We start from the raw sequence: 27,867 nt of genomic DNA, 5'->3' as shown, positions 1-27,867 counted from the left end.
TGGAAATGCTATTTCTGTTTCACTAGGTACTCTGAAAGTATGGCATCTGTGAATTGCTTTGGGAGAGTGTGCGTGAGGGAGAGAGGAAGCACTCTGAGCTTTGTGTTCCTGCTCTCGGCACCAACAGAACAGCATTACTCATGTCTTCCAGTCTCTCTCTCTCTCTTTCCTCTATTCTAGCACTTTATCATGGCTGAATATTCGTTAATCATATCACATAGCACACTCAGTAAGATGATATGAAATACAAGTCACATGCTTGAAAGTGACGGGATATTGATGAACCGATCTACTGCAGGCATTTAAACTGATTACGAACCATGAGGAAACCAACAAGAGCGATAGATAGTAGATGAAAAATACATTGAAAAGACATGAATGATCTTGTAGATCAATAATCAAATAAAAATAAACGAGTGAGCCACTAGTATCATGGGCTGTGGCATGTGTGAGTTTATTTTTGGTCATCTGTGACATGTTTTTGTGTCTGAATCCGTACACTCCTGGTCTAGTTAGATTTTACCAGCTAGATTTATCAATATTGCACGTACAATACAGATTGTTTCAAATCAGATTCACATAAATAAATGGAAAATAACATTGTTAATGTTGCAAAAATTCAACTATATTCCAAATTTTTTTCATCTATAAGCAGCTCTACAGAAAAATAATAGTGGCATTATTCAGCTCAAGCTAGTTTAATGTTGATTCAATTCAGTTCAGTAGCAGTGGCAAATGTATCTTGTCTTGATGAATACGGTTGCTTAATATGGCTGTTCAGAGGTTGTGCTTGTTTTCAACAACCTTGTATCATCTCTGCTCCAGTGTGTGTTCAGATGAAAGAAACAAACCCAAAAACCAAGTAATGTAAAAACACTATGAGGACTTTGGAGTACTGTAATAAAGATGATCTCTCTTTTAGGTGAACCCCTTCCTGATCTATGAAAGAAATCATGCCAGTCCTCTCTGCAGGAGAAGGTGTGCTGCACATGTACACATCCATAAAAAACACACTTGTGTGTATGTATAATCAGAATATTGACACTCACTGATCTCCTGTCCGCATGTAGGGTTGCATGAGACGCTTGCCCTGCTGACCTCACCAGCTGCGTCCAGATGCCAATCACAAAGAGGACATGGTCTTCCTCAAGGATGTCTTCAGTGAGAGGGGTCTCAGCTATCTGATGAAGGTGTGTGTGTTTCAGTAATGCAGGGTTTTCAATTGAATTCACCTCACATATGCAGCATCATATATTATAAATGATTTACAGATTGCATGTTTTACCTTAGCTTCTTGTTAAATGTATGGCAGCAAATGTGTAAGAGACCAATCATCTCCAGCTTCTGTAAACATGTGAAGTGTACGTGTCTCTGCTAGATCCATGAGAAGTTGCGTCAGTATGAAAGGCAGAGCCCCACCCCTGTTCTCCACAGCGCCTCCACTCTGGCAGAGGATGTAAGTGCTGCAGTCTGTCATTTCACATCGCCACAGGCTAGATTAATGCGTCTTTTACAATAATATATGAGATCAGAGTTTAATGGTTTCTGGGGGGAATGAGGAAACACTAAAATGCTTGACTCAGCAACTTTGGCAAAAGTAGAACTTAGACTTCACTGAAAAAAAAAAAACAATTAAATCATATAAGAATGTGTGCCTCTGATTTAGTCATGCTCTGGTGACAAATTGCTAAAAATGTCCATAATTTATTTTGCATTTTATAAAAAAATATATAATCTAAAATAATAATAATAATTTATTAAAGAAATAACATATAATTTGTTTACCACATTTTCAAACATAAATAACATTTATATAATATTATAATGTGAAATAAAAGTAAAAAGTTTAGAATAATTCGTTTTTTTAATGTTTTCAAAAGAGCCAATTATGCTCACCAAGGCTGCAATTATTTGATCAAAATGATTTTTAAATAGTTTTGATATTATTTTGAAATATCAATGCAATTTAAAATAGTTGTTTTCTATTTGAATAAATTTTTTATATAAAATATTCCTGTTATTAGAATGGTTTCTGAAGGATTATGAGAACCTGAAGACTGGATTAGCTGCTGAACATTCACAGGAATTAATAACATTATAAAATTATTTTAAAACAGAAAACAGTTGAAAGTAAATTGTATTAAAATTTCACAATATTTATGTTTGTTTATTTATTTATTTGGTCAAATAAATCCAGCCTTGGTGTGCATAAGATTTTAAAAAAAATGCTATAATTATTCCAAAGTTTTGAGCCATAGTGTATATAGTTGTAAATATTTATAATATTTGACTTGTTTTATTTGATAAAATTATAAGCCTATTTTTTTAAGTCAGCTGTTTGATATATTGTTAAATGGTTTGACTTTTGTCTATCACTGATTGGTAGGTAGCAGAAGAGTTGCAAAGTGGACCAATGAGTTCAGAGGAAAAAGAGCTGCTACATTTGTTGACATCACCACATCTCAAGGTAAAAAAACACTTTTACTGTTAGACATTCATGATAACTGTTAGTCAAAAACTCAATCTAGCTCCTGTCCCTCCTGCATTGGCAGGCGGTTTGTCCGTTCATGACACGGTGGCGCAGAAGAACTTTGACCCAGTGCTGCCTCCTCTCCCCGATGACTTTGAGGATGAGCTAGATGAGGAGTCTGTCAAGATTGTCCGCCTAGTCAAAAACAAAGAGCCGCTGGTAAGAGAAATAAACAATGCCAGATGCACAAATACAGTGACTCCCAAAATATAAAGACACATATACTGTTATTTGAGTATTATTTGATATATTATTATATTATTTGATAATATTTTGAATAGATTTTACTGTTAGGTTTTCAGTTTTCAAGTTAAATTTAAATAAAGTTCTGTATACACGACAATTTGGTCCATCAGTATTTTGATCCATCAGACAAAGTTTGGTCCATCATAAATGTATAGGTTGTTGAACTGTCTGTTTGTCTCTCTCTCTGTCTCTCAGGGTGCCACTATTCGGCGGGATGATTCCACAGGGGCCGTGATTGTGGCTCGGATCATGAAAGGAGGGGCTGCAGACAGGAGTGGTGAGTGACACTTCAAAGAATTTGTCTTCAATCTTGCGGTCTCGGTTTACTCCATGCTCCAAACATACACCTAAAAATCTTTTTTTTAATTACCATTGAGTATACCAGTGGAAAACCAGTGCAGTCTTCAAAGGTTCCATTCATCTCTAAACCATTTGAAGTGTCTGAATATCCCTGCACCTCTACTGAGTGTGCTAGATATGATTATTTTTACCTCTGTGATGAGCACTAGGCTGCATGTCTGCTGCAGTGACACATGGCCCATCTGTGGTGGTCAAAGAGAGTCTCCAGAGACTCAATCAAGGGAATCAAACAGACTCACTAACCACCTGACCTCAGCTGTTGCCATGGGAATATAGTGTGTGTGTGTGTGTGTGTGTGTGGTGGTACTGATCTTTTTGGTCATTAAAAATACATCAAACTATGCCTATAAAGTGTAGTATGGCTCAAACACAGCAGGTATGGTTTGAACATGTGGTAGTGAACCTGTAAATCAGGTAGTCCTCCATATCCGCAGGTCTGGTGCATGTCGGTGATGAACTGAGAGAGGTCAACGGCAGCTCTGTAATGCACAAGAGACCAGATGAGATCAGTCAACTACTGGTAATACTATTCTCCTAGACCTCCTACACATTCACTTGGTATAATTCACTTAAAAAAATAAAAAAATAAAAACTACCCAAATAAACAACCCCGGCTTCCTAGGTTCCTTGTTAAGAAGTTTTCCTATCAAAGCATTTTATTCACACAAAAATGCAAATCGTGTCATCATTTACTCACCCTCATGTCTTTCAGCTTTTGTTCTTGTCCTCTTGTATGATTGTTGATTTTCTGTAGAACGTAAAATAATATACTTAAAAAAGTCTCAGTCCTTTGCCTGTTTAATGCATTGGCTATCATTTTATTAGAATTATCTTATGTAATATAATATTATAATAATATTATTTCACTTTTTTACTCAGCAAATGTTGATCAATTGTGAACAGTTCAATTAATGCCATATCATATAATTATTGTTTTTTAAAAAAAAAGATCAATCAATTGACAGTCTTAATAAAATCAAACCATAATCATTCCTGTTTATTGTCATAATAAGAGAAGTAATTATTTTTTTTTATTTTTGTCTTAGTCTCAATCTCAAGGCTCTATCACACTGAAGATCATCCCAGCAATCAAAGAGGAGGACAAGCTGAAAGAGAGCAAGGTAACTGACTATAAAACGGCATAAAACTTAGTAATTTATCAGTAATCAGCTCAGCATCTCTCTTGTTTTTTCTCTTTTTCACTGTGTTTGCATCTTGTTCACACCATGTGTTTTCTTCAGGTCTACATGAGAGCACTGTTTGATTACACTCCACTGGAGGACAAAGCCACGCCGTGTCAGGAGGCAGGGCTTCCGTTTAAACGAGGAGACATCCTGCAGGTGGTCAGTCAGCATGATCAGACATGGTGGCAGGCCAAGAGAGTGGGAGACTGCAACCTGCGTGCAGGACTCGTCCCATCCAAACATTTTCAGGAGAGGTGATACAAAGCATCCATAAAACACAGACCATACTCTCTGAAAGCTGTTTAGTTTGCAGGAAATTAAGAAAGATTTTAGTAGCCCTGCCCAGTTAATCAATCACACAAATCAATCAATAAACAAACAAATTCAGCTACATGTGCCATTTAACCTAGACTGACCAGCAGGGGAGTCATTAGTGCAGAGAAAAGGGTGAGTGCATAGGGCCCAGACATTGACAGGGGCCTTCTCCAATGCCCCCCACCCCCTGTAATTTAATTTAGTACATCTGAATTGTATTAACTTTCAATGTAATATAGAATAAAACTACAGCAAAAATTATAATCAAGTACTGTACTGTATGTTGGTCAACACATCAAAATGTGCACTCCTTTAAAAACAAAAGATGATTAAAACTAAAATGTTCTTTAAATTAGAACTTTTAATTTGACATGATTATAATGTGCACTTTAAACATATCTTTAAATACACTTAGGTGGCATTTAATTTTAGCATCTGCATGTATAGTTTTCTTAGCATTCAAAATAAAATGTTATTAAAAATGAAAAAATTTTCTGAAGTGCACATTCAATACAATAAAGCACACTTCTTTGATTATTTGACAACATCGGCCAACTTTTTTTTTTTTTTTTTAACAATATAACCTGGAATTCTTAAAAACAACTGCAGCATGACCACAGAATAAGCTTCAATGTGTAAAAAGGCAGTTTTATGTTTCTAAATAACAGCACTATTAAGTATTTCATGAATAGTGCGGCTGCTGTACCATTGTTAGCATTGTTATATATGTAAATTACAAACAGTCTCTGAAAGCTGTGGTTTTCTTTATGCTAAATCAATCCCCGTGGGTTTTATTAGACATCGATAAGCCAGCCTGCCTTTTTGTCCCCTCTTTTCATCTCAGTGGGATGCATCTGTAGATACTGAGCATTTTTTCTCATCATTGAAACTTTAAAAAAAAAAATTTGTATCTCGCTTAATAGTATATTTGATGGCTCCAGAGACAGGAACATCTAGTCAGAATAGTACAAAACATTATTGTCAAGGGATTTGATGTTTTTCCACTGTTTGAAGTTCTCTCCATATGGTTTTTCCCCTCAGGCGTTTAGCCTACAGAATAAAAATGGGCACGCTTCAAAGCTCAAAGTCTCCAAAAAAAGCTGTCTGTGAGTATTTCAGTAATTCTTCCTTCCTTACGGAAAACCCCTTCAGGTATTAATCAGTGTTGACTAACGGGAGGCATAATTTGCTGATGTGTGTGCTTGTGTGAAGTCGCCAGGTGATTACTGAGCTCCAACCAAGTGCTTCATTTCTCACTAATCTAAATCTGATTAGAGAACAGACACATCACAGTTTAGTAAAATGCATAATGCACCCTTCTCACATGCTGTCTCTCACAGACTCTCCTTATATCTGTTCCTCTTCTGCTTCTTCCTTTATTACTCCATCAGTGTGTGGTCCTTCCCTGCTGGACACACTTTGACCTGCAAGATGTGGGAATGATGGAATTTATGAAACTCTCAATTTATAAATGAATAAACTTCAGGGCCAGTGTAGAATCTTTTCCAATTCAGAGTAAATTAAGTCTGCAGTTTTGGCTTCTTTTGTCATGATATACTTTCCTTTTCTTATTACTGCTAACACCAGATGACCAAGGATGTGACAAAGGTGGGTCTTCTAGGTCTGAGTTCACACATTCACCCTCAAATATACAACACACTTGTATTGCTTCCACAGCGATTATGAAATTAGGCCAGTGTGTCACCTAATCTATTAATACCTGGACAGAGACAACTGTTGTTCTACTGTACACCCACCCACACACACACACACACACACACACATTCAATGAGGCTTTAATGCATAGCACTTTCCAGGAATAAGGTATACTTTAATGGTCCATTACTTTTTTAAAGATTTAGAGGAACAAATCACTCAAAATGTATAGCCCCATTAAATTAACCTAGCATGACAAGTAGCTAGTTTTATAAAAATCATACGTCTGTATCTTCCCTTAATGTTGTTCTTGGCCCGTCCCACTTTAGAGGTCTTGACCTTTTATTTCTGAGATTATCACTTCACTCCCTTTCCTTCTTTGCCTTTATCAAGCGGTCCCTTGATACACTATTAACTAATGTTCTGAGACCTCATCACGTCACTTTTCCTCTTCACTCCTTTTTAAGTAATACTTATGTTTTATACTGAAATTAATCAGTATCACCTTTTCTCATCTTTATCTTTATCTTTATCTATCTAAGGGCCTGTTTTCCATTTACTGTAGATTATAAACACTCATTGTTTCCTCTGAGTCCCACTTAACCACACAAGTGAATCATAACATTTATACACTAAAACACCAATATCTTCATCCTGGCAAATAACGAACCCCTGGGTTGGCCCCGCCCACCACAGACTACTGAAACACTTGCCTCCTGCCTGCATGCCTAACTGTTGAACCTGCTTGGGTAACTGTAGTTCTGCAGCCCTCCTTCCTCTCTCCTGGTCTCCTCTGCTCACCCCCTCTCTCCCTGCTTGCCTCCCTACAGAAGACTGTGACTGTGAGGGCTATTTCAATGGACAGTACATAGGTGAGAAACTGCATGCCCACTCCTGTTCCCAGCACCTGCTAACTCTGCTAAATGTAATAACTTCTGCCTGAGTGAGCTTCTATTACTGCCTGCCTCTCTGCCAAGAGCTATGGCCCAGCCCTTGATGAGGGGAGGCCAGATTGAGGGGTTTAGGGTTGGTATTTGGCAATGTAAAGGGAATTTTAGGTCAGTCAAAATCTTTCATGGTGAAGAAACCAATTTGCAGTGGTGCACTGATGCCTTTGGAAGAGAGAGTGGAACTTGGCTGCTATTTTTGTTCACACTTTTAATTTAACATAGTATTAGAAAGAGTATGTGAGTAGAGCAGAACGACAGTAATCTCCCCTTAGAAATCACTTCACTCCAGCTCCTTTAATTCAGAATTCAGAAATAATGCATTAAATCAATCAAAAATGACAGAACATAAAAAAGATTTCTATTTGAAAAAAAAAAAATGCTGTTCTGTTGAATGTTTTTATTAATAAAGGATTTGGGCGGGGGGGTACATGTGACATTGAAGACTGAAGTAATGACAGCTTTGAGATCACAGGAATAAATTACATTTTAAAATGTATTAAATTAGAAAACAGTTATTTTAGATTGTGATCATTTTCACAATGGTACAGTTTTTAATGGTAATGTTTTAATCAAATAAATCCAGCCTTGGTCAACATATGTCATCTTTCAAAAAAAAAAAAAAAAGTTTAATCTTAATTATTCCACACTTTTGACTGCTAGAATTAAAATTGAAATAAGTGCAGTTATTGTACCATTTTGAGGAAACCGGATGTATATGATGTGAATAAAGTAAAAAGTGCAGAATTACCAACAAATCTATGATAATTTTCACACGTTTTTCACACTTTTCTGTCATTAATTTTCATAAAGCATTTTATAATTCTGATCATTGTCTTTCAGATAATAAAATACATTATTAAATTATAAATTATAATTTTAATTATAATAATAACATTTAATTATAAATATAAAATTATAAAATATAATTAATTATGCATTAAAATAATTATAAATTAAATTATATAAATTAATTTAAAATAATATAATTGATATATTATTGTACTTGTATAAAAAAAAAAATTCTTTTTTTTTTTTTAGCTATTAGTCCGTAATCAGTGTTTTGCACTTGATGAATTCTTGCTCACATACAGTATAGCTCTGTTTCAAGTCTCATTAGTTAATAAGTGCTAATTTGAGGAGCTGTTAAAAGAGTGAAGAAAAGGAAGTGATTTTTCAGTTCATATAGTCTTAGATATTTCATTCTCAGGCTATCACAGTGTTTTCACAATGTGTAACAGCTGCAGAAATCGGTGTCAGGAGGGACAACCAACAAGCTGACAGCTTTTCATCTTCATATCTACACTTATCTTCACCAGATGTCTCTTTCATATGATCTGTGAAGAGTTTTAGATACTGTGACTTTCTGTGGCTGGCACGAATATAATATTTGTAACACTGAAGCAGATTTTCAGCACATAAACTCCTTTGTTCACTCACCACTTTTTTTTCTAAGTGATAATCACACTGAGATAGCATGTGCCATGATTATTTAATTTACTGCAGTTATGCCTCCTATTTTAATCTACATTAGGCTTATTATAGATTGTGCCTTAATCTCTCACTATTTGCTTGCCATAATTAATATTGTGCTATTTCTGCCCATGGAAATCCCAATTTTATTAGAACTAGATTGTTTTGTTCTAGTTGTTGAAAGAATTTTTTTAAATATATATTTACTTTTATTTAAAAAGGATGCATTAAATCGTCAAAAGGTAACAGTAAAGGCATTTATATTTTTATCAAACCATTTTTATTTTAAATAATATCAAGCAGCAAAATTGTATTCAGCATTAGTAATTGTTATAAGACATTATTGAGCAGCAAATCAGCATATTAGAATGATTTCTGAAGGATCATGTGACAATGAAGACAACTCAGGAATAAATTACATTTTAAATTATAATAATATTTCACAATATTACTGTATATAATAATAATAATAATAATAATAATAATAATAATAATAATAATAATAATAATAATAATAATAATAATGAAGCCTTGTTGGATATAAGACACTTCTTTCAAAAACATTAAAACAAATCTCACCAAGCCCAAACGTTTGAACACATGCTGTGCCCTTTGTATATTGACCAACAATGGGGACAGCATGTGCGAATACACAATAAGTGTGATTATTTTTGTTCTTTGTGTCACTGTCTTTCTGTTGTTTAAATGTGATCCAATTATAGTTCACATTTAAATTAGGTAAGAATAATTTACCTTACATTCATCACCAGGCAGGTAGCACTTTCCCTTGTCCAGTCTCTGTGTGAATGTGATCCTATGCTGCCTTCTGCTTTATTTAGTCCTCCATCCCTAAGAACCCCACTAACCCCAGAGCCACTGTCAAGCTGCTGCCCTTCTATTGGACACTCTGCACATTCCACCCTGCACGATTGACTGTGCACTCACTCACTCACTGAGTCAAGTGTGTGATAGCTAATGTGCGTGATGGCAACCCTCAGCCTTAGCCACTGACCTAGAATCATTGCAATAATCTGGTAGTGATGATAATAGTGGGAAATGACAAAGATGACTAGAAGTCAGACTTACTGACAGCATGGAGTCTACCTACACAGAACTTTATATAAAATAAGTTCTTATTTTGTTATTATATATTATTATTATTATTATTATTATTATTATTATTATTATTATTATTATTATTATTATTATTATTATTATTATTATTATTATTATAAAATATTATTATTTTGTTTTGCATATCGCCTTTTTGCAATTTATTAAATATTTTAGATAGTTTTTTGTTGCTTTCAGTTGCTAGTAAGTGTTCTATGCTTTCTGTTCCATTACATATATATATATATATTATTATTTTGTTTTGCATATCGCCTTTTTGCAATTTATTAAATATTTTAGATAGTTTTTTGTTGCTTTCAGTTGCTAGTAAGTGTTCTATGCTTTCTGTTCCATTACATATATATATATATATATATATATATATATATATATATATATATATATATATATATATATATGTATGTATGTATGTATATATATGTATGTATATATATATATTAAAATACATTGCATACTCCAGATGCAGGAATTGCGATAAAATGTGCAGATTCCATGCTGGCCAACTTTTGGGGTAATGCTGATGCAGGAATGAACAATTCATTGTCAGTTGTAAATGACCTCAGGAGTGAATGTATGAACTGCAAAGCTGTTTTGGGGTCAGTTGTTAAGGGCAGAGTGTGGCTTATGCACAAGTGTGAGGTGGTCTAATGCGCACTGTAGTCTCTTCGAAGTGTAATGCAGTGGCTCCCTCCTGTGGCCAGGTGTTTTCCTGGGACTTTTACTCAGGTACAGTCCTTGATCTCCCCACACAGCTGTTACCATTAACCTCCATGTCCTGAAAAATAACACAGTTTACATCACTTCTCATAACAATACTGACTGAGGTGAAGATTAGAGTTACGCTACAGGAGCTGCACTGGAGTTGAAAGTAGTTAAGGAGCAGAAGTTTCATGGTTACTGGTTAGGTTATGGTGATGTGTTTATCAAGACTATATAAAATAAAACTGCTTAAGAGTTTAAAAAGAGTTTGTAAAAATTGAAGAATTTCATCACTTAATTTTATTATGGTTGCACTTTCTTATAACAAGATTAAATGCACTTCATGAGGTTGAATTGTGTTAGAGAAGAAATAATTCAAATAATTCATTAAAAATCGAAAGTGACAATAGAGACATTTGTAATGTTAGAAAATATTTCTTTAAAAGTTTTTTTAAAAAATTCTATTCACTGAAAAATCAACTGTAAAAAAAAAGCAGCAGTTGTTTTCAACATTGATAATAATAAATTAATAAGCAAATCATGCATGTGACACTGAAGACTGGAGCAATGACTGCTGAACATTCAGCTTTATCATCATGGAGTAAATTATATTTTAGAAAATATTTCAAATCAAAAAACATTTTTTTAAAAAAAAATTGTAATAATATTTCACAATATAATAAATGCAACTTTGGTTAAGATTAAGACACTTAAAAAAAAAAAAAAAAAAAAAATACCTTACTGACCCAAAACATTTGAATGGTAGTGAAAATATATAAACACAATTATTTATCGTGTAATAAATAATGAATTTCTTGACTCTGTTTTAGCCGGTTTAAGGAGAAGCTTCCGTCTAAGTCGGAAGGACCGTCGAGGTTCTTCAGGAGAGGCCAATGTTTCTGACCAGAATGACACAGAATTCCTGACCTATGAGGAAGTGACACGTTACCAGCAGAAGCCCAACGAGAGACCACGATTAGTAGTTCTCATTGGTAAGATGTGGTATCAAAAATTAATAAGATTGAGTAATTTTGTTGCAACAAACACCCAACTGATTAAAAGAGATCTAGAATAATGGAAAATAAACAGTGTAAATATAGAAACTGAAGGCACAGTAGTTGTCTAAGTCTACACAATATTAGTAAGTAGTACCTAATTAACAAACCTTGTATTATCATTAAAGTGCTTAGAATATATATTATAACAAGCAAAACCCGAAATGCACAATACCTTCCATAAATAACCAGATCTAAAATGTTTGCCAATCCGGTTCATTGTTTCCCACATTATGATGATACACTGACCTCTAATGGCAATAATAGTTCAGCTTCAGCATACATTTGCTGAAGTACTTTTTTTTTTTTTTTTGTACACTGCACTTTAAGTAAACAAGTTACTATATATGCAATATTTTCAACTTGTTGCCTATCTTTACACAGGTTCTCTGGGAGCACGTATCAATGAGCTGAAGCAAAAAGTGATAGCAGAAAATCCTCATCACTACGCTGTGGCTGTGCCCCGTAGGTCTTGCCTCACTTTCTAAGCAAGATAAAAGAGCTTTCTGATAAATACACTAGCTGAATTGCACACACACGAGGGTCAAACATTGAAACTTGCCAAAGGTTCAGTCGTTTGAAATGATGTGTAAACTTTAAAGTCACCAAAAATTTTAATGTCTACTCAACTTCATGTTCTTCCCAACACACAAGTGAGACTGGGGCTGTCAAGCTTAAGCAAAAACACACATGCACCAACTGTCTTTTATTTTTAAGTAATTCTTTGTAATTCTTAAGTAATCTTTGGAATTTCTGCTTTTTGTGTTTCACACATAGAAGTCATACAAGGTTTGGTAATGTGTGAAGGTGAATAAATCACAGCCTCATTTTTCAACTATCCCTTCAAACCACATGACATGTTTGGCTACCTGTTCTCCATCACAGACACCACGCGGCCCAAAAAGAGCCACGAGAAGGAGGGAGTGGAGTACCACTTTGTGACTAAGCAGGCGTTTGATGCAGATGCACAGAATAACAAGTGAGTCTCACTGTGGTGTGGTTCTCTTGTACTGCTTCTACTACAAGTTTGACCTATCCAATATATCGTCTAGTTGCCATACCCTGACTTGAATTGTCTGTGTGTAGATTTATAGAGTATGGTGAGTATAAGGAGAACCTGTATGGGACCAGTATAGAGGCCATCCGCTCCGTTCAAGCCAGGAACAAAATGTGTCTAGTAGATGTACAGCCTGAGGTAAATTACTGCGGATTTTGCCCTGGGTGTTGATTCAAGAATTACTGTAAACACTATCATTTATAATTCAAATAAAAACAGCTAAATATTCTTTTAAATTATGCACAAAAGCATGTGTTGTACATTTGTACTTTTTGTGTTGGTTTTATTTGCAATTTTCATGCATGCTTACAATAAATAGCCAAAAGGAAGCCGTTCTCCAATGCTGATATGTACTGACAAGTTTCACCCTCAGGTGGAGCTACTTGCCTATTGCAACAAGAATATTAGTTGTGCAAGACCACATGCAGTTCTTTACCCCCAATGGCAAGAATCCCTGTTATGGTCAACTCTTGCTCTAATACATTTTTAATGTGAGATTTTACTGCTACTGGCTTAAACTATATTTAAAGTTTGGTTTATCAGGGCACACAGGCATCATTTATTTATTATAATTCTGTACATGGTTCTCTAAAGTTAATTGCAACTGGGTTAAAACTAAACTTACACTAACGTACACTATTTGAGAAACTCTTTTGGTAAACCATATAGATTATATTTTTAAATGTTTTAATGCCAAACCTCATAATAAAGAAAAGGTTATGAAAGAGTCAGATAGAACGATAGATAGACCATGCTAATATGCTGAATTGGTGCTCAAGAAGCATTTATTATTATCATTGTTGAGAATATTGATAACGGTTTAGCTTTTTTTGTGGAAACTGAGATAGTTTTTTAGGACTCTTTGATGAATAGAAAGTTCAAAACAACAGCATTTCAATTTTTAAAATAGAATTTACATTATTACATTACATTATTATTACATTATTTACATTATAAATGTCCTTACTATGACTTTTGATCCTTGATTTAATATGTCGATGCTAAATAAGATAATTTATTTCTTAACCTATATTTTGAACAGTAGTGTAGATAGAAATTTGTATTTATCCTTCCACATTACTGGATCTGTTGCTTGTCCTGCTGCAGGCTCTGAAGGCCCTTCGGACAGCTGAATTTAAGCCTTACGTCATTTTCGTAAAGCCAAGAATCCCAGAGGGTCGCAGGCGCCGCAGTGCTGCCACATCACCAGGAGGAGGAGAACATGGACGAATAACAGTGAGTCTGATCACAGGTTTACATCAGGCGGCTCTCAGGAAACCCTGTGGCACTGATCAACGACCATTCTTTCAGCCTCTCAAAAAATCAGCCTCTAAATTTTGTCATTTAATAATAATTGGAATAAAATTGCAGAGTCTGTCTGGCTTTAAAAATCAGCTTAAGGTTTGTCTCACTTGCAAAACTGATGGGGAACTCGTAGAATCTACAGACAAAGTATTGCTAGCTTGATTACTGTATATTTTTGCACACAATTACTGATATCTCTTTCACTTCATTCTCACTATAAATATTCATGCACTACACTCTCTCATCGCCTCATCTATCAGGAAGAGGACCTGCAGGAAATGCGTCTGTCGGCACAGCAGATAGATCAACAGTACGGTCACCTTGTGGATCAGGTCCTGATTAAGGAGGACACTGCCAGTGCCTGCGCAGAACTACGTAGCATCCTGGAGAGACTGGAGCGGGAGACCTTCTGGGTTCCTGTGAGCTGGGTCAAAGCCTAGGACCTCAGCTTCATTTCAGACTTTAAAACCTACATTTCCACTGATGGCTTTTCTTCCAGTCGGACTGCACTCACCCACCTGGACCTGGCTTCTTTGAGTGCTCCAAAATCTTTAAGAGGAAGCATTAAAAAAGACTAAAAAGACTTGAAGGCAATTAAAGGTGTCTGTCTTATTACCAATTTATTTATTTTTTCCAGGCTGAGACATGCAGGCACATTAGCACTTATATTAGCATGAATGATCTAATTTATTTTTGAATGACATTATTTATTAATTTCACTATTGATATTATTCAATGAAGTTAGTTTATTGGATACTATGTGGCTTCCTTTCAGGTTATTTATTCTTTCAATAGACTGTTCACTAGAGCAATACTTCCAGTGTCAGATTATATTATCAGAACGGTATTGACCTTTGGTATTAAATGGCTGTGGAAAGTGGTTACCATAGCAACAACATTGTTCTTCTTGAATTGCACATCTGGCCAGAGCAAGTGGGAAATGTGAAGATTTTTCAACAATGCATATCAAGCCGTTCCCACGCACACCCATGCAGAGACTCATTTAGCAACCGTAACTACTTCAGTTTGAGATCATTTGAAGTTTCAATTTCCTAGGGTTGCTTGTCAGACTTTGTTGTCGAATTTAATCATAGAAATCAAGTTCTTTTTGAAGAGCACGACTGATCAATGTTTTCACAGGAAAATATTAAACTCCTGCTGTGCCAACAACTGTCTCAATGCACCAAGCTTTTCTTCTCAAGGATTGTCTTCATTTGGAGGGTTACGACATACCATGCCAAAGCACTTGAGCTTCACAGAATCTATGTAAATATGTAACTAAGCTTCCCGGAGCTTCCAGGTCCCTTATTTCAAACTAGACTCTGGTTGTTAAGGTTTGTGTGACAGTTCAGAGTGCATATGTTACATCTACATGAACTCATGCATCTAGAACTTTCTACCATTTCCCAACCTATCATACAAATCCTCTTGATCCTACCTCACCTCGGGTTTGAACTGAGATCTGTTGCCTGTTTCTGCAGTTCTTCAGTGTAAATTCTTAGTTGTATGTCATGATTGCAAATAAATATCAAAACCCATAGAAAAAGGCCCGTCTTGAATGTGCGCAAATGTGAGTTTTTTTTTTTTTTTTTTGACAAACACTGCCTCTTATTATACATTTGTCTATTGCATTTAGATTTAAATGAATGCAGCACTCCAGGTTTTTTTCTTTCTTTCAGATTATTCTGTCAGCCGCTCTATTGCATATTAACATTATGAATATATTCTTTGCCACGGGCAATCAAACCAGAGACGGTGTTATCCAATTTCCAAGCTCTACAGGCTATTGTTTTTTAGTTTTTCCTGTTTCATGTTAGATTGGATTTATGACAGTTTGACAGCTGCTGTCCTAAAACATATTGCAACAAACAATGTAAGATTTGTCAAAATATGAGATGTCCACAAAACTCGGACGAATCACTTTGGCTAATATGCAAGCAAAATGGTACACACAACAGTCAAACATGGTCCTAGCTCTGCCAAATTCAATCTGGAAGTCGTGAAAAGCTGAAGAAAATAGCTAAACAACACATTCCCTCAGTGGAGTCATCAAGGAAATTCAAGCGTCCAATCAAACAACCCACTGGCTGAAACCTCTTAGTGTCAGACTTGCTTATTCATTAGTAGATCATGGTCTTTAATTGGAAACTAGACAGAAGGCCTGAACTCATTGAAAGCTCAGCTATCTATCACCAGCTTTACTTCTCAGGTCTCTGAGCAGTGGCATATTTGTGTGAAAGACTTCCATCTTTCTAATTGGACTGAGAAGGAGGGGATGTGATGCTTGCTAATTGACTTTTGTTTGATTGTGTAGGAGGGACCGGTATTTGTTTGGTGGCAGAAAGATCCTTTGAAGTAATCCTGTCTCAGTCTCATTCTCCCTCTCGAGCAATTAAGTTCTGGAACATTTTGCTTGCCCTATAAGACGGATGGGAAGAAGAAGAAAAACCAATTAAAATGGGTGGCAATTGATCTCAATAGTATGGAAGTCTTGGCAGAGGCACGGATTTCTATTACTGGCACAGAATCTTAATATCACAAACAACATTTTTTGAAGACGCTGAAAAGCGAAGCTGAAGCAAACAACTCACAGGCAGTGTGATATTACTACACTGAAAAGGTAAAATAGATTCATCTCTGGGAGGAAACAATATTCTCATTCACTTGTTTATTTATTTATGAGTCTTTTGTGTAGCATATGAGTTTGACAACATGGTGATTTACACTGCATTGTGTTGTGTATCATTAGGGACATTGCTAATAACGCTGCTAAAGGGCAACATCAATAACTTTGACCAAACAGTAGCCTGTTTAGCGTTATCATGGCCTACATTTATTTATGTTCACCAAATATCATGACAGCAACCGATACTCAAGGCCTGGTTCCACCATAATATAAAAAAGGCAATTCTGACGTTATCTTAACCTAAACTGGAGATTCTGTGGAAAAAAAGTCAGAATTGAGAGATTAAAAGTCCCAATTACTTTTTACATTTTTTATTCAATGGTGAAAAAAGAGAAATAAGGGATATGTATAAAATAATTGCAAGATATAGAAGAATTGCAAGGTGAAAAAAATCTGAATTGTGAGACTGAAAGTCAAAATAATCTTTTTAATATTTTTATCCAGTGGCAGAAACAAACTTTCATAATGTTGTAATTAGATCATCTTTTTGTGTCATCTGCACTGGGCCTTTGCAGTTTTGCTTTGCTGTTCAGACTCTACAGGGTTGTGTAAGGATTTTCATTACATAGCAGTCATTTAAAATGTTCCAGAAGCATCCTGAGGCTTGATTATCTGCCTGTTACGTCAGACATGCCATGATGAAAACAGCACTGCTGGCATTATGACTTGCTAAAAAATTAATGAGAAAAAAATTGTTGCAAAATTTGTACCTTTAGGGGTGTGACAGCTTGCCATTGTGGACTAAAGGATACATTAGTACCTTAACGCACTATAGGCACAACAAGTGTATCTTTGAGGATATTGCCCTGCTTACAAGCTGTCGTACCCCTAAAGGTGTCATTTTTGTACAGTTTCTTTCCTGACAACAAACTTTTATTGCAATTATGATGCAGATTTACCTCATTTCCTATTTCATAACTTTAAGCCAAATTAATATCTACAAAAATGTATGCAAAGTGACCTATGAGGCGGAGGATAGCTAGTTTCACAAACAAGTCTTTGGCATGAATTCTGTTTGGCTCATAAAAACGAAAATTTATGAAGAAGCACGTGGGATTATTCTTTTAATGAATAAACCACCAGCTTCTGCTTGTAGTTGTCAGTTTTTTCATTACTTTTGCTAGTTTCATTTTGTTGGTGTAGTACGTCCACATGCAATGCCTTGCAAAAACAGAAGAGGGCACGTGGTGGGTGATTTCATTAGTGTTCTTATTACTGAAAAATGGTAAAACATCCATCCATGTTTGCACGGAGGCTATCCCAGTACAATACGGCCAGTCCATGGCAGGGTCTTCTGACCTACGGACAATCTCTAATTCTCCTATGACAAAACCTCTGAATGTGAAAATGAACAAAACTGAAGCGATGTAATACAATCATTATGTTTGATTTCCTGAAGGCTTTGACTGATTGAATGTCAATCACACCAGAGCTATAAAAACTGTAAAAAGGTAAAAATAAAAATAAAAAAAGACCCAGCAGTTGCTACAGTACTCCAACACAAATAACATATTCTTGCTACACATACTGTTTTCTTATGAATTACTTATAGGCTATATATCACATATCAAGCTGGAAATGTGAGCTGAATAGTTAAAGGGTGATTTGTGGAAGACTTTTAAGCGGAATTAGTATTCTATACATGTTAGATGAGCAGGAAAATAAAAGCTTTGTGTCATCTTTAAGGATTTAGATAAATTACCTCTTGCAGAACATCTTCTGGCCGCACTTGTTGTTTAGCCTCGGGAGGCTTATACAGACACAGTATTTTCTTTAACAGATTGGCTTCATGTCATCAAATTCCTAAATAATTTATAATGAATAAACCACAGATTTGAGGCTTTAAATGTTCCAGACAGATTTTCAACATGACAGAGCTGACATGACATGCCTTAGTGTCATGTTCAATCATGCCCCACTGATACTGAAATACAGCACAATAATAACAAGTATATCGATAATTGAGAATGTCGTTGCTCTTCTGAAGTTAAAGTCTATTGACAACATCTGTGTGCAGCTGATTAGTGCATAGCGGATATAATCAAACCAACTTGTACAGGTGCAATTCAGTAAATTAGAATGTTGTAAAGTGGTATACTGTAAGAAAAACTGTCAAATACTGTAGCTGACACAAATGCCACGCTCATCATTAGAGCTGTTGGGCAACTGTATGAAATGGCAATGATTTCCCCAGTCCTCATTGTTTTCACAGTGCAGTGCCCTTATCATCAGGGTATATGCCTTTTAATTAGCCAGCTGCCTCTCAGAGGCAGTGAACAAGGGCGACAAGGGATAGCATATGACTTGTCCTCAACATAACTGCTTCTTATAATTTATGCAACATATTCTAATATTTAAGTGGGGAACTAATGTGCAAAATCACTTTTTGTGATTGTGATTTCTGTGAATGTCCTGTCAGTCTCATACCTGAAATCTTAAGGGGGGGGGGGGGGTTACAAGTTTCGGCTGTTTTTTTCCTGAATCGTGGATCTAATGATGTAGAGCAGAACTAAACTCCTTATATGAACATTTCTCTCTTAAAAATCGCCAGCAGCGCTGCATAGGGTTTGTTCGAGAAAATAAGTGCATTTTTGGATGTGAGGGAAAGTTCACCGTGTTCAGCTTCCCCAAGTACCCAGCATTACATGAACATTGGATGCAGTTTGTTTTTCCAGGGTAGCAATGGAGTGTATCAAGTACGTTTGTGTGTTCTGGTCATTTGAGTGATGACTGTTTTCTAAACAATTTGCAGGATTTGCTGGATTTGCACATCGTTTGCTATTAAAACATGGAGCCATCCCTGTTATAAAAGACCCCATTCATGTAAGTACAACTGCATCAGATTTCTTTAATTTGTTGGAAATCAGCACATAAGTGAATATACGTTAATGTAAACAACACGAAACATCAGTATTATAACTCCTCCCACTGCACGCCTCCAGGAGCTCTGCTTTTTCCGGAGAGAATTGGAAAGCTGTATTTTTCTTTTAGAAATATGATAAAACTGAAGACTTTTTGGATATATGAAGGATGCCGTAATACTCTATAGGTACTCAAGATTAACATGAGATTAGGTGAAACTGTGTAGGTTCTGTACCCTTTAAAGTTTGTGTGTGACAATTCAGTCATCTGAATCATTGTGGGAAATCACTACAATTAAACTGCAGTTAAAGAAGAAAAACAGTTTCGACTCAGTGAACTGCTCAAGCACATATTTAGTCAATCATTTCATAATATTCTGTTCTACTCTGCAGTGTATTTATTTATTTATTTATGTATGTATATTTATATATTAAAGTGTCATTAATATAAAATACTAAATCAGCTATTCTATTTAAAATAGTTTTGACCATTTAATTAAAATCGAATAATTTAATAACTGATGACAGTGAAGGCAGTATCCCAGTAAAAGAAAGTAAATTTATTCCATTACTTAAATAAGAGTATATGAATATATAAATATTTAATTGCCCATTTTTTAATTGAAGATATGGCATCTTACCCCAAGGGTCTATTCTTGCCTTTTCACTTAAAAAAATAAAATAATAAAAAAGACGTATTTTATTTATTTATTTGTTGTTTACAATTATCTTATTCCACAAATCCAAAAAACATGTCTACAAATTTCTAATTAAATATAAACACAAAAACCTTTGATATTCAACATGATATAGTATATCATATACTATATCATATACATTATATTTTTCCAAGCAAAATTAGATTAACCTCTAAACCATTTTATCTGACTAAATCTCACAAATGTTGATATTTGGATGAAATGGCAAGAAGAACATAGACCTTCATTAAATGTGTTGAGATGAGATTTTGTGTCATCTATGGTCAAGAGAAAAAAATGGTGTCATCAAACCTAATCTTACCCACGTTTGATGCTAATACACACACACACACACACCTTTGATTTCTTAAATCAATAAACAAACCTTTCTGTTTCAAACAATTAATGTGAAAAGGATGGCAATGAACAGCAATGTGAAAGCTATGTGACTCTAACATCTGCACAACGTATGTAGCTGTAGCAATTAAGTTGATAATAGCTGCTAGCTTGTTTTTCTAAGAAGTAAATGGCACAGCAGAGCCCTTAACCTCAGAACTCTAAGACATCGCTTTTGTTCTCTGTGATGTTTGTTTATGTGTATCTTCGTTTATAAGGGTGGCAAAAAACGAACTTGTTTTTGTTAAATGAAATTGAGTTTTTTGCATCTTCGCTTCTCTGTTTCTTCTTTACCACATAGAGGCATGAATAATCACATGCTGTCAAAACTGTATTTCTCCATTTGTTTCTGACAACCTAGACAGACATGCGTAACCTTCGCCCGTGCTCACGCACACAGGCATAAAACAGCAACAGTGCACCCGAGTAACAAGAAATGATAAAGGGACAGCAAGAAAAACATTTCAATCAAATTAGATTAGAAGCAGTGGATATCATTGCGAAAGTGAAATAGACTTATGATGAAAACAATACAGAACATATACATACATATTTGTAGATAGATAGACCGCTAGATAGACAGACAGAGGCAAAGACACAGGTGCTGTAATCCATGTAGACTTTATTGTTTTCATCTCTAAGGTCTGAGGTACTGGAGCATTTATACATTGGTGTTAGAAACCATCAACTCCTCAGGTTTCTCCTAATGAAAAAATAGCAAAGGTGATGTGACACCCCTTGGGTGTTTGTCCGCATGGCAAGAAAGAGTTCACTAAAATTACTGTTTAACATTATGAGTAACTTCATAATTTACTGTTGTTTAAGTACTGTATGGACAGATGCTGTGGGTTTCTGCGTTTGTAGTTTGTACATGTTTGGTTGTTTTTTTTCTTCTTCTATGCATGTGCTTGAAACCTTGAGGTTTACAGCTTTATCTTTGACATATTTAGAATAAATCATCAGATTTTAGGGCAAATAAGGACAACACATTCATCCTCCATAGCCCATTACATTTGATTAGCAAATTCAATTGCAAATGAAACAACTAAAAACATTTACATTCAGTCACGGATACTTTTCAAATCAGAAAACTGTTCAGACTGGATATTTGCTTCTTTTTTTACCTACTATATTTATAGAATAAAATATAACACACATTAAGCAACATTTGTCTGTAGTCACACAATCACATGGCCCTCTCACATGCCACAAACAACCCATAGCACGCATTCATTATTCTATTCCTTGTGGAAAATTATAATGTTTATAAATTTTGCATTATGATAAAGGTGCAAATCATGCCTCTTAATACTGTTGCTCCAGAAGGGGGCATGAAAATAATAACTACTAATAATCTTCTAAGAAATCCTCTAGCTCAAATCTGATTGGACAAAGGGGCCCTAGGTCACGTGGGAAGGCCTGGGTTTATTAAACCCGATTAAATACCTTTTTTATAGATTCTAGGAGCTTCTCAACAAATTTCTGGTGTTACTTGTCAGCCAGTGGCCTTCATGTCCTAGAACAATTTGTTCAAAAGTTTCACCTACAGTTTTAACACACAAACTCTAATTCTTGTTTTTCATACTGTGACTGAAATTTGTGCTGGTCAATATCTTTAAATTGAATATTGAAGAGTGTTAAATTGAGAAATGCAATCAAGCTCACTCTCGTCACCCAGAACCGACCCTCCTTTCATTATTTTCAGCACGAATGATTTGGCATCAGTTAATGAATTTTGGCTGAAACACTGTACATGTTGTAGAATGACTGGGTCAGTTGAGGTTTCATTCATACTGATGTATAGTGTAACAAGAACCTCACATTTAGTTCAAGAGCAGACAAGAACATAATCACACCTTTGAGCTGTCTATCATCCATCATCAAAAAACACCGTGGGAACATAGTAAATAGCAGATAACATATGATAATTTCAGCGTTAATTAACCCCAGCAAAGATGAAGAGCTCTGAAATGAGGAGATGAGATGAGACAAAGACAACATTACAGCGTCATCTCACATAATAAACCACCATGAACTCCTCTAAATCCTTTATATGTTTGAAAACATCCCACTTACGATAGTTGGGAAAGTGAAATTATGATCGCCGCCCAAAAAAATCTCTGAAAAGTGCTGATGTATCTCTCAACTCTGTATTAGAAGCATGAAAGATCATATCAGTTTTCTAATATCAGCTTTAAATTACAAATTAACACCTCTCACATGTAACAAAATGAAAACCGCTAGTTGCATGACTATATTCTTATGCAGAAAGCGACAAAAACACTTTTTTTTGTACTCCCTGTTCTTCATTTTTCAAATGGGATCCAGAAAGCATGTAGAAGAGCCATTCACTGCCACAATGGGCTCATAATGGCTGCCATTGTACCGTGACCCATTTGGCTTTTCTATGAAGGGTAAAAAAAATAAAAAAGGAAAGAAGAAATGGTCTCTCAGTTTTATGATGCATCCCTGATACATCAAGAAGCCAAGTGAGATGTAGAAACACAGCACAAGAAGACAAAACTGTCTCCACACGTGAAAGAGGATGAAAAGTTTGAGAAAACTATATTGTAACACATGAAACTGACACATGCACAGTTAGAACAGCTTCGCAACATTTTATCCGTTGATAATTTACAGTGTTTTGGCAGTAGACTTCAAAATGACGTCTGGGCACAGGGAGAAAGAGAGGACGCGAAAACATGCCGAGGCTGTGCGCATCTGCAGTTCCTCACATGCTCGTTTTTCATGTTTGTCTTATTTTTACAAGGGACTGTCCAGACAGGTTTCACAAGCTTCTGCTTTCCTTCATGAGTCCAGAACAAACAGATGGTGTTTGTGAGAAACTTTGGGGTCCTCATGTTCCTTGAGAAGCTCCTTGGCTTCTAGGTCTCATGTTTCTGCCAAAAAGATAACATGATGAGAAATAGCAACAGAGACTTTTCCCTCGGTTTACTTTGTCCTTCACCCATTGGAGTGGAGTGGCCCGGCTCCCTCTGTTGGTGTGGAGGGGTTACGGTGCTCAGCAGGCAATCTCCTCTAGGGTGCCCAGGGTGGTCTGGAGGGGAACGCTGACCGTGTGGCTAATCGATTCGGAGTGGTTTACCACCGGATCACAGGTACTCTGAGAAAAAAACACAGATGTTCTTAAAACTGTGCACCTGAGGCACAACACAGTCATTCCATGCACTGGGTTCGTGATATCTAAATAAATTAATTGAAACTTTTTTTTACCACATCCTCTCCATGACTCTCTTCCTCCTCCTCTCGGTTCAGCAGGTCCAGCAGTTTCTCCTTCACTACCTGCCAGCACACATCACAAACCACCATCTTATTCACTGCCAAATCAGGTCTCAAACTGCTGTCTTCAGAACAGCTTTGAAAAGATCATTATTTGCCAGCGCTGTGATAATCAAATCAGCGACATGGGCTGCAGCCCAGGGCACTGACCATCAATGGAAAACAGGATCAGGAAGTCAAAGGAATTAAAAATGGGAATTTGGATTTGGAAATTCATGCATTTTGGTCTAGCTTTCAGTTCAAAAAATGGCTCTGCAGATCCCCATGTTGGCAATGAACAAATGATCTCAGCGTCACCCGTCTCAAATGTCACAGGAATGGAATCTTTTTTAATACTTTTATTTAGGCTAATAAAACAGCCTGAGAACTTCAATAAATCAAAACAAACTGAACTTCTTGATGGTGATGTCAACAGTGTTGCCAACTTAGTGACTCAGTTGCTAGATTTTGTGAGTTTTCATACCAATTTAGAATGACTTCTTGAATGATTTCTTGGATAAACTCATTGGTACTGCCATGCAAGGTCTTCTCTTTGTGTCTGTTCTGTTCAGTGAGTGGCTGAGAGTTGTAGCAAATTCACTTAAAATATTGTAGATATATTCTGTTTTTTTTTCTAATCTGTGATAATTTTATCTGTAAATATAGCTGAAAACAGCACAGCCATTGACTTTATGTGCATTTGATTTGGATGAAATTTCGATTATAAATCAGGGTTTTAGTGCAGATTAACAGCTTGGAAATGGGGAGCTGGTTATGTAGTCTTAAAGGGCCATTTCTCAGTCACCATTTCATATTCATCCTGTTGTCTGACAGCAGAAGCAGAATATATATATATAGTTTTATTGGGAATTTGGTCTATAAAAAAAATACAGTATGTGAGATTAGAGAGTAGTAGAAAGGCAAAATGTAAAAGGTTGACAGAAGGTAGAATACAAATGCAGTGTCATGAATTGCTAATTAGTGTATAACATAATTTAGGAATTGTTCCACTGAAAATCATTGGCATTGGTGGATGCCAAAGCCCGTTTGATAGTGGTAAGAATTGATTGAGATCTTTGATTGACTGTTTATGTGGTTGTTATAGTGATTGTATACTATAGTAAAATAAAGATTCTTTGTATACTATGTAAAATAAAGATTCTTTACTGGCATCTATTTATAATCACAACACCACAAAATGTTCTTTGGGAAAACAAACATGGTTCTTCTAAGCACTGCTGTGAAAACCACCTTTTAGAATTGTTATTTTTAAGAGTGTAGTAGATTTAGATGCAATCTCAAATTTGATAAATGTTCATACTTAAAGGGATAGTTTAGAAAGGTGAGAACTTTCATTATTGTATGAATTATCACACATATACGTTCAAGGACTCACTATGGTAATCGCTATAACCACTATAATTTCTGTGAGCAGCTTGTTTATCATTGTTGAGTTTGCTGTGCTTTTATTGGAATAATTTTTTGGTCATGTGAAATTCTTTGGGCAATTCTGATCCTGATATGATAAAGGCCTAGCTCATGAATATAACTTAGGTCACATTAAAATGTAAAAAAAAATAAAAATAATAATTGCTAGGTAATAGGTCAGTTCTTAAGATGACAATATTTTAAAGCTAAAATCTCATTGGGCATGTATAGTTCTCATGCATTTCCAATTAAGCTAAATGCTTTAGTGTTTCTTTTGTTTTTGTGCTTCGTTTAGCTTAAAATCCAAAGACGCTTAAGTTTAAGAAAATAATTTTAAGATGAAGGCTGACCATTTAAAGTGATCTTGCATCAAAAAATCCATCAAAACTGGACAGGACAGAGTGTGAAATGAGTGTGTGTGCCCCTGAGGGTATGAGTGGTGTGAGGGCCTGTGCTGGCGGCTGTCCATAGAGCAAAGAGAACAGCAGCAATGCAGAATTAATGAAGGCTCATTATGATGAAACTCTCCATCAGAGTGTCATTCATTCTACACTAGAGACAGAGTGAAGATTTCAGCAGCCATCACTGTGTCTAGGGGAATCTCTTTCTCTCTCTCTCTCTCTCTCTCTCTCTCTTTCTCTCTCTCTCTGCATATGCGTGAGCGTCTGTTGAGCGAGTGTTAGGAGCGTTTGTTTGAGTGTGAGTGGCGTTTGAGTGTGTGGCAAGAAAAGTTGCTTTCTCTCTTTTTTTTAATTTCTTATTCTTTTTCGGAGTGTTTTGATATCTGTGGTGTATCGTTTGGTGTAATAAGGCTTCCTCGAGGGGTTTTCGGCCATTTCCAACCAGTGCATCAATCACTGGGAAGCATGGCAGCCCAAAACACAAGCACTAGTTTGGAGTCTCTCACACGGCGCCACGGAGTGAAGATTGTGTCCGTGGTGAATGTAGAGGAGTGCATTCTGGCATTCTGCTTCCCCTTTCTACCCCTGTGATCCATTCAAATTGTTACACAAGTACTACAGAAATTACAATCTGCTTTTACAACAGAAGAATTAAAAATATTTCAAGGTTACAGTGAAGGGGACTTTAACCCTAATGAGAAGAATCAGTTTCCAAATCTGCTTCCTTTGCAAAATGTAGATGATTGTACAGGGTTTTTTTGGAATCCGAAAAGGTGATGGAAATGGAAGTTTGTTTTCAGAGAGAGACTGTTTTTCATACCTTTTTGTATTGTTCAAGACTAAACCCTTTATTTGATTTTTAATTGTTTTAATGAGAAGGTCTCTGTGCAAACTTTTATTTTGGGTTTCAAATATCTTTAAAAAATGGAAGAATGTGTATCAATTGCTTAATTTTATTTTGATTAAAGCCAAAACGGCCATTTACATTAGCAGAAGAGATCAAATAGAGAAAATAATTGATTATAATGTTAAAAGTGTACTTACGTACCTCATATGCATAATCAAATAGCTCCAGTATGGTCAGGATACTTGCACCGATAAACAAACCCATCTGACCACCAATATCCCCTGCAACATAAAAATATCTTTGATTTATAGGAACAGAGAGAAAAAAGTTGAAAGACACAGTATTCATACTACAGTGTGCTGTGATACCTAGTAGACCCGCCACCTCGTATGCTTTCTTCTGCTCTATGGTCTCATAATTCAGAGCCTCAAAGAACACATCCAGAACTAGGATATTATCCCTGCATCAACAGAACACAGAGTAATGTTTTGAAGTTCAATTTTGATACATGTAAAACAGAAAACATGTTTGCTGCAAGTAATTCATCTGTGCACACAAGAAACAAATATGTTGACTGACACAGCCAAGTAGAAGATTTTTGATGTTTAATGTTAAGTGGAGCTGGATTTTAAATCAGTGAGACTTCACTGTATATACAGAGCTACCCAGTGTGAGGCAACAGAAATAACAACCAAATGACCAATGGAATGATGTGGATGCTTAAGATAGGACCTCAAGTTAAGGAAATCGTTTCCAACAATATATCAGCACTACAGTTAGATCTAGTTATTCTAGTGTTTCTGGTGGTACTGAATAGATTACTTCTGTACTACACTACACTTGTTGACATACTACACTTGTTGACATTTACTCTTATATAAAAGAGATACAGTTTTACAGAAGGATATAATATTTTAATTTTTTAATTTTTCCCAAAACACACACACACACACACACACACACACACACACACAAACACCTTTCTGACAGCCGTCTCAAGACTGGGCTACTGTACAAGAGGGCTAACCTCGAAACTTTGACAACACTTACACTGGCATTATCTCAACCATTCATTACTTCTCTATTATGCTGCAGAGATGAATGATCTTGGCATGACTGATAACTTGTGTGCATGTGTGGAGGAGTTAAAGTAAACAAGTTTTTTTCTGTTATCATAAAATGAAGCAGTCTAGAGAAACTTATCACTCTTGTGGGACACCAGAGTGATGATATCCTGTCTGCTTTATGCTGATTTAATTGACTCTGCACTTGAGCAACATCTGTCTGTCTGTGTGTGTGTGTGTGGGTGT

At 35.8% G+C, this 27,867-nt stretch overlaps 1 protein-coding gene and 1 pseudogene across 1 annotated transcript in view; one reads left to right on the top strand and one right to left on the bottom strand.

Moving 5' to 3' along the window:
- The first annotated feature begins 903 nt into the window (after positions 1 to 903).
- LOC113069754 (MAGUK p55 subfamily member 3-like) lies at positions 904 to 15,525 on the top strand (annotated as a pseudogene).
- Positions 15,526 to 21,749: 6,224 nt separating this feature from the next.
- The window catches only part of LOC113069753 (acid-sensing ion channel 2-like), a 42,890-nt gene continuing 36,772 nt past the window's right edge, over positions 21,750 to 27,867 (bottom strand). The window contains exons 6-9 of the mRNA XM_026242870.1: positions 26,926 to 27,017; positions 26,759 to 26,838; positions 23,837 to 23,905; positions 21,750 to 23,726 (exon numbers count right to left, since the gene is read on the bottom strand). Of these exons, the coding sequence (XP_026098655.1) occupies positions 23,625 to 23,726; positions 23,837 to 23,905; positions 26,759 to 26,838; positions 26,926 to 27,017 (343 nt within the window). The 3' untranslated portion in view covers positions 21,750 to 23,624. The remainder of the gene's footprint in view (positions 23,727 to 23,836; positions 23,906 to 26,758; positions 26,839 to 26,925; positions 27,018 to 27,867) is intronic.

This window comes from Carassius auratus, unplaced genomic scaffold (genome assembly GCF_003368295.1).
Source record: "Carassius auratus strain Wakin unplaced genomic scaffold, ASM336829v1 scaf_tig00002555, whole genome shotgun sequence".
Lineage (NCBI taxonomy): Eukaryota > Metazoa > Chordata > Actinopteri > Cypriniformes > Cyprinidae > Carassius > Carassius auratus.
Note: the sequence above shows the minus strand (reverse complement) of the source record. Positions and strands in the feature narration are given on the sequence as shown.